Source organism: Clupea harengus, chromosome 23 (genome assembly GCF_900700415.2).
Source record: "Clupea harengus chromosome 23, Ch_v2.0.2, whole genome shotgun sequence".
Taxonomy (NCBI): Eukaryota; Metazoa; Chordata; class Actinopteri; order Clupeiformes; family Clupeidae; genus Clupea; species Clupea harengus.
This window is the reverse complement of record NC_045174.1, coordinates 22,631,490-22,638,942: the sequence shown is the minus strand read 5'-3', so window position 1 is coordinate 22,638,942 and position 7,453 is coordinate 22,631,490. Positions and strand designations below refer to the sequence as shown.

General features: G+C 43.1%; 1 protein-coding gene across 1 annotated transcript in view; it reads left to right on the top strand.

Moving 5' to 3' along the window:
* Window positions 1–621: 621 nt before the first annotated feature.
* The window catches only part of LOC116218836 (nuclear body protein SP140-like protein), an 8,270-nt gene continuing 1,438 nt past the window's right edge, over window positions 622–7,453 (top strand). The window contains exons 1-7 of the mRNA XM_031561686.2: window positions 622–991; window positions 1,305–1,488; window positions 3,402–3,576; window positions 4,190–4,444; window positions 5,138–5,257; window positions 5,898–6,031; window positions 6,495–6,548. Of these exons, the coding sequence (XP_031417546.1) occupies window positions 1,324–1,488; window positions 3,402–3,576; window positions 4,190–4,444; window positions 5,138–5,257; window positions 5,898–6,031; window positions 6,495–6,548 (903 nt within the window). The 5' untranslated portion in view covers window positions 622–991; window positions 1,305–1,323. The remainder of the gene's footprint in view (window positions 992–1,304; window positions 1,489–3,401; window positions 3,577–4,189; window positions 4,445–5,137; window positions 5,258–5,897; window positions 6,032–6,494; window positions 6,549–7,453) is intronic.

Genomic DNA, 7,453 nt, shown 5'->3' with positions numbered 1-7,453 from the left:
GTTGAATGCATAACTGTTGATTGCATGGGTTCCCTGCCCAAGTTTAAGTCTGGCCGTCAATTTGTGTTGACCATGATGTGCGCTGCAACCCGCTATCCTGAAGCCATGCCCTCGCACAGCTTAAAGATGACAACACACATCTTCAAAGCGACTACATGACATCAGAGTGATTGTCTGTGATAACTGTTGTGTCCGGGTGGGGGCACGCATTAAAACAAGTAAGAGGCGTTGGAGGTGCCATCAACGTACACTGGAATTTATGAACTAGTAATTACATGTAGCCCAGGCTCATCAGGAGCGCAGAGTGGAGTGAAGGCAGAGTCCATCAAGAGAGAAGAGTGAAGAGAGTGAACGTGGGGAGCCCAGCCCCTTTATAGTTCCCCCATGACCTGAAGGATCATGGGAGCTGTAGTGGCAATATCAATACACAACAATAACATTAATGTAAAAACGTATTATATACGTTGGTCGCAAAAGTTATTACGTTATTGGAACTCTGTTTTGTTTTACATTATCAGTTTTTATTACATTAAGAACGGAAACATTTTCTCTCCCTCTCTCTCTCATACACACACACACTATCATTCTCTCTCTCTTTTTTTTAGATGCCCAGATTTCATGATGGCCCATATGTTGGGAAACATAAAATATGATATGCTTCTCTGAATTGAATTTGTTAACAAAGAAAAAACGAAAAAAAACGTTATCCTTCATCCGTAACATGATCCCATTACTTCCACACACACCTAGTCTATTTATCTTAGGCAGATAGCCTAGGACTGGATGTAGGTTATGTGTCAGCGCCACGAGACACAAGAGTATTTGATAATGAACTACGCGCTTCTAACTTTCGTTTTCCAAACGTCATACGGTACTACTTCCGTGTTTGACAGTGGAGTACAGAACACGGGCGGGAAATTTGTGTTTTTGGAAAATATCAGACAAAACGTCACGTTCAGAAGACTTGACGTCCTCGGTCGTGGGGGTAGAGGTATGTAGCTGTAGTTTAAATATGCCTGTTTGGCGGGCTCACTTATGTGAAGCAGTATACACGGATGTAGGCACAAGCCTATTTCTGACATCAGAATTGGATTGCAGTCGATTAAAGATTGCTCGTTTATTCGATAAACTATCATGATTAAGTCATCATCAAGTATATCATGCTTGCTTGTAAAAAGTAGTGGCACAAAAATCGAATCAAGTGTATATGATTGTGTAGGCTAAAGTTATATTGTTACCAATCGTCTTGCACAGCCTTAAGCTAGCCCACTGCCTGCTATACGAGTGTCTTTGCTCTTCTGCAGTTGACTTTGTAGCTAGTGAATGGGTCTACGGGTCCCAATGGAGCTGTCATTAGATTTCCTGACGCATGAGGAGTTACTTCGCTTCTTCCACCGTAAGAAGACGGAGATCTCGTGCATAGACCAACCGCACACCTTCCTCAGGCAGTTACGAGACCACGACCTAGTGTCGGAGAAGCTCTACCAGGTGAGTAAACCCATTTGTGTTTGAACTGTGTTGTGTATATGATTGTTGGGCACATGATAATTACCTGTTCATGCGCAGGCCTGTCTTAAGCTATGTTTCCACACGTCTTAGCCCTGCAACTATAAGCAGTGGCTTGAATCACAGGGAGGGCAGGTTATTCTTAATGTTAAACTCGGGGTTAAAGTTTAAAGTTTAAATTAAAAGTCTAAACAGCTTTTAAAAGTGTTATATTACATAGTGTAATTAAGTTATGTAAGTAAATACAGTCATTAAAGACAGGCTTACTTTACGGTAATATACAAAAAAATATAGTTATTATAAGATATAAGAGTAAGATTCGTGCCCCTGACTGATGTTACATCCCAAAATTGAACAGGAAGTCTGCATTTTTCTTGAGATTAGGCTCTTTGTATCCATGTGTGTGTGTGTGTGTGTGTGTGTATGTGTACATAGTCTCTACGTGGGGTCTTGTTGACAGGAGCCAAAAGGACAAAATGAGATTTTCCTCCTGGACCCCATGGACTCCCTGTGTGTGTGTGTGTGTGTGTGTGTGTGTGTGTGTGTGTGTGTGTGTGTGTGTGTGTGTGCGCATGTATTTGGGGGAGTTAAGAGGGGGTGTGTGATGTGCAAACACATTTTGAAACATTCTTTTCATCAGGCGCTTAGTGTGAAACTAGAGGAGGTTACACACACACACACTCACACACACACACACACACACTAGAGGAGGTTATTGATTCATGTCACTGTGTTGATCTGTGTTGACCTTAGCATGACATGACACTGACACACACACACACACACACACACACACACACACACATACACACACACTCTCTCTCACACACAGACACACACACACACACACACACAATGCAGGGTATTTGTATGTGCTGTGTTTGCCATCCTAGAGGAGTAGCCTGATGCTTAATGAGTTTAGAGAACCAGCCTCTCAGGGTGGGATAAGTACAGACACATACAGACTGGGTAGTGTGTGCGTGTGTGTGTGTGTGTGTGTGTGTGTGTGTGTGTGTGTGTGTGTGTGTGTGTGTGTGTGTGTGTGTGTGTGTGTATGTTTCGTGTGTGTCTGTGTGTCTGTGTGTGTGTGTGTGTGTGTTTGTGTGTGTGTGTGAGATAGAGAGAGAGTGTGTGTCTGTATGTGTGTGTGTGTGTGTGTCTGTGTGTGTGTGTGTGTGTGTCTCTGTGTGTGTGTGTGTGTGTGTGTGTGTGTGTGTGTGTGTGTGTGTGTGTGTGTGTGTGTGTGTGAGAGAGAGAGTGTGTGTCTGTGTGTGTGTGTGTATGTGTGAGTGTGTCTCTGTGTGTGTGTGTGTGTGTGAGTGTGTGAGTGGGTGTGTGAGAAGGAACACTCTTCCTGGTACACTTTGCTACAGACCTTGATGTTGCTTTCCCTCGCGCACACACACACACACACACTTGTGTCGGAGAATCTCTACCAGGCACGTTTTAAAAATGAGCGCAATACTTTATATTACATTTGTAACAGTATTAGTAAACAGGCTAAAGTGCTAAAGTCCTCTGTCTCTCTCTCTCTCTCACTCTGTCTCTCTCTCTCACTCTGTCTCTCTCACTCTCTCACTCTGTCTCTTTCTCTCTCTGTCTTTCTCTGTCTCTCTCCCTCTCTCTCTCACTCTGTCTTTCTCTGTCTCTCTCTCCCTCTGTCTCTCACTCTGTCTCTCCCTCTGTCTCTCTCTCTCACTCTCTCTCTCTCACTCTGTCTCTCTCTGTCTGTCTCTCTCTCTCTCTCACTCTGTCTCTCTCTCTCTCTCACTCTGTGTGTCTCTCTCTCTCACTCTGTCTCTTTCTCTCCCTCACTCTGTCTCTCTCTCTCTCACTCTTTCTCTCTCTGTCTTTCTCTCTCCCTCTCCCTCTCCCTCTCTCTCTCTCTCTCTCAGAGAGTGGTTAGGATGAAGACGAAGGAGCAGAAGATGAAGGGTGTGTATGAGGTGCTGGACAGTCTGGAGACAGATCAAGCAGAGCGTGTGAAGACCTTCTGGGAGTGTGTGTTTACAGACCACATCCTGCAGCATTACCCCACCCTCAAACTACTGAGGAACAGCCTCATGGACGGTGGGTCTGCACTCTCATTATAGTGTGTGTGTCTGTGTCTGTGTGTGTGTGTGTTTCTGTGTGTGTGTGAGAGACAGAGAAAAGTTCATATTAACTTAGATAACACTGCCTGGTGTCAATAGAGTTCATACTAACTTAGATGACACTGCCTGGTGTCAATAGAGATCATATTACCTTAGATGACACTGCCTGGTGTCAATAGAGATCATATTACCTTAGATGACACTGCCTGGTGTCAATAGAGATCATATTACCTTAGATAACACTGCCTGGTGTCAATAGAGTTCATATTACCTTAGATGACACTGCCTGGTGTCAATAGAGTTTATATTAACTTAGATGACACTGCCTGGTGTCAATAGAGTTCATATTACCTTAGATGACACTGCCTGGTGTCAATAGAGTTTATATTAACTTAGATGACACTGCCTGGTGTCAATAGAGATCATATTACCTTAGATGACACTGCCTGGTGTCAATAGAGATCATATTAACTTAGATGACACTGCCTGGTGTCAATAGAGATCATATTACCTTAGATGACACTGCCTGGTGTTATTTTGGAACAGGCTCTGATCAATCTCCCTGCTTTCATTTTCTTCCCCAAATTCAGGGTCTTTTCGAGTCAATGAAAGTCAACCAGAGATGGAGAGACTGGACAAGAGGAAGAATACGGAGGGAAAGAATAAAGACTTAAAAGAAAAGAAGGTGAAGAAGATGAGTAGACAGAAAAGGAAAGGGAGCAGCACTAGTGGAAGGGAGGAAGGAGAGGAGGAGGAGGAGGAGGAGGAGGAAGATCAAGCAGGGACTTCTAAAGTCACAACCAGTCAGAAGAAGAAGAAGAAGAAGCTTCAGAAACCCAACTACTGTGAGTATACACCCTCAGCATACTGATATTAAACCCCCCTACTGTGAGTATACACCCTCAGCATACTGATATTAAACCCCCCTACTGTGAGTATACACCCTCAGCATACTGATATTAAACCCCCTACTGTGAGTATACACCCTCAGCATACTGATATTAAACCCACCTACTGTGAGTATACACCCTCAGCATACTGATATTAAACCCCCCTACTGTGAGTATACACCCTCAGCATACTGATATTAAACCCCCTACTGTGAGTATACACCCTCAGCATACTGATATTAAACCCACCTACTGTGAGTATACACCCTCAGCATACTGATATTAAACCCCCCTACTGTGAGTATACACCCTCAGCATACTGATATTAAACCCCCCTACTGTGAGTATACACCCTCAGCATACTGATATTAAACCCCCCTACTGTGAGTATACACTCTCTGCATACTGATAATAAACCCACCTACTGCAAAAGATGTCATGCATCAAGTGTCCCAAACTAACACTATATTATTGTATCGTTCAGTCCTCACAGTCCTCATTCGCAAACTAACACTAGATTATTGTATCGTTCAGTCCTCACAGTCCTCATTCCCAAACTAACACTAGATTATTGTATCGTTCAGTCCTGTGCTGCTCTGTGTGTCCCTCCTGTGTTTCCATCCTCTCAGTCTCTGGTGTGTTTTCCAGGCTCTCCTCTGAGGAAGGGGGGCAGGGAGGATATCTGGAACTGGCCCATGCATAGGTCCCAGCTACCCGTCACCTGTGGGGACAAAGAGGGCTTTCTTCACAGAGACAAACTGGCCAAAGGTGAGGGATCCTCTCAGACTGGATCTTTGAGTTGTGTTACTATATAATAACCCCATGTACAGGAGCAAGCATGTATGTCAGTACTGGTCCACTGACTGACCGACTGACTTCAGTAGAGCAGCTCATTATTGGCTCCTTCATCCTAGGCCTCCTATGGTGCAGGTAAAGCTGCAATCCCTGATTGTAATCCAATACTTTATTTGTCATATTCAGTGACCTGCTCCTCATGGTCTTCTAGCTGTCAGTTCAGTTTGTGCGCTAAAAAAAACCCTTTCAGTGTTGTCTCAGGCAACAAACAAACATACTGGGTTGGACGAGCCGTAAACAATTCCAGCCAATCCTCTGAAACAAACATACTGGGTTGGACGAGCCGTAAACAATTCCAGCCAATCCACACGTTGCTAAAGAAGCACAGAAGGTTGGGGTTGTTATTTGATTGGCTGTTCAGTACAAATATAAACAATGTTTTGCCAGAATCGTGGATTGCACCTTTAAAATATCTACTGACTATCAGGACGTATTATCCTTGAACTGAGTTCATATGCAGTGAACTAAGCCAGAAAGGTTATGAGTATTCTGACTAAGGAAGGGGACCTCAGCCTTGGTGGCTGTTCCAAACAGATGCTTTGTTGTTTTGTAGGAGATAAATGCATTCTTCACGAGGATCAGTGGTACACGCCAGGTGAGTTTGAGAAGTTGGGAGGCAAGGAGAGGAACAAGAACTGGAAGATCAGCATCCGCTGCCGACAAACAACCCTGCAGAAGCTGATTCAGGTGACAGGAAACAAGTCTGTGTGTGTGTGTGTGTGTGTGGTTGTGTGTGTGGTTGTGTGCGTGTGTGTGTGTGGTTGTGTGTGTGGTTGTGTGTGTGTGTCTGTGTGTGTGTGTGTGTGGTTTTGTGTGTGTGTGTGTGTGTGTGTGTCAGTGTGTGTGGTTGTGTGTGTGTGTGTGTGTGTGTGTGTGTGTGTGTGTGTGTGTGTGTTTGTGGTTGTGGTTGTGTTGGATCCACAGTCTGCTTTCATAAGCCAAATTGTAATTTAATTGTTATTTGACTTAAACATCCATTTTAAAAGCAACAACGTAGTTCAGCTTTTATCAACCTTCACCTCTCTCTTACGTCAGCATTTGATGATGTCATCTGGGCAAAGGTCATGTGCTTTTTGCTGTTAACTGAAACAGATAAAGATAGGTGGAGTTGAATTTCTATTTATTTCTATATTTATTTGTTTTCTTGTAGGAGAATCACTTAAAGTCTCCACCAGCTAAAAGGAGAACAACTGAAAAAGGACAGGTAAACCTTCATCTAGTTCTAATGTTGCTGGGGTCACATGACGTGTTGTCATGGTAGCATACTCAGATATTGTTCCGATCCACACTGATAAAGCTATTGCTACAGTTCTATGTGTGAGTGTGTGTGTAGGTATTGTGATATTGCTGCAGTTCTGTGTGTAAGTGTGTGTGAAGGTATTGTGATATTGCAGCAGTTGTATGTGTGAGAGTGTGTGTAAGTCTGTAATATTGCTACAGTTCTATGTGTGAGTGTGTGTGTAGGTATTGTGATATTGCTGCAGTTCTGTGTGTAAGTGTGTGTGTAGGTATTGTGATATTGCAGCAGTTGTATGTGTGAGAGTGTGTGTAAGTCTGTAATATTGCTACAGTTCTATGTGTAAGTGTGTGTGTAGGTATTGTGATATTGCAGCTGTTTTATATGTAAGTGTGTGTGTATGGGGTGTAGCTACTGCCTTATGACTCCATGTATAAAATCTGTGTATCATATCAAGTCTCTAGCTTTAACATTTAGCTTTCCACAGGCCTTCAAAGATGCTGCAACAGAGCGAAGAGTAAAAATTCTGAGCAAATTCAAGCACCCCGAATACTATGATCACCCAAGCCACACCCTTGGAAATACATATAGTTTTCAGGTTATGGTATCAGATTTTAAGCCTAGAAAGTTTGAAGGAGCTAGCTTAAATACTTTTCTAGTTATAGCAATTTGAAAATGGCTGTACAGAAAACGCTGCTAAAAAAGTACAGGCACCCCATCACCCCTAAAACATAATTTTGTGACAAAACTATTGGGAGTAGAGAGCTAATATTTGGGACTATACCTATTAAGAAGTGTATGAACAACTTTGAATTTTTTCAGCCAAATCTGAGACAGTTGAGTGGGAGCCATTGTCACACTTTACATGGAAT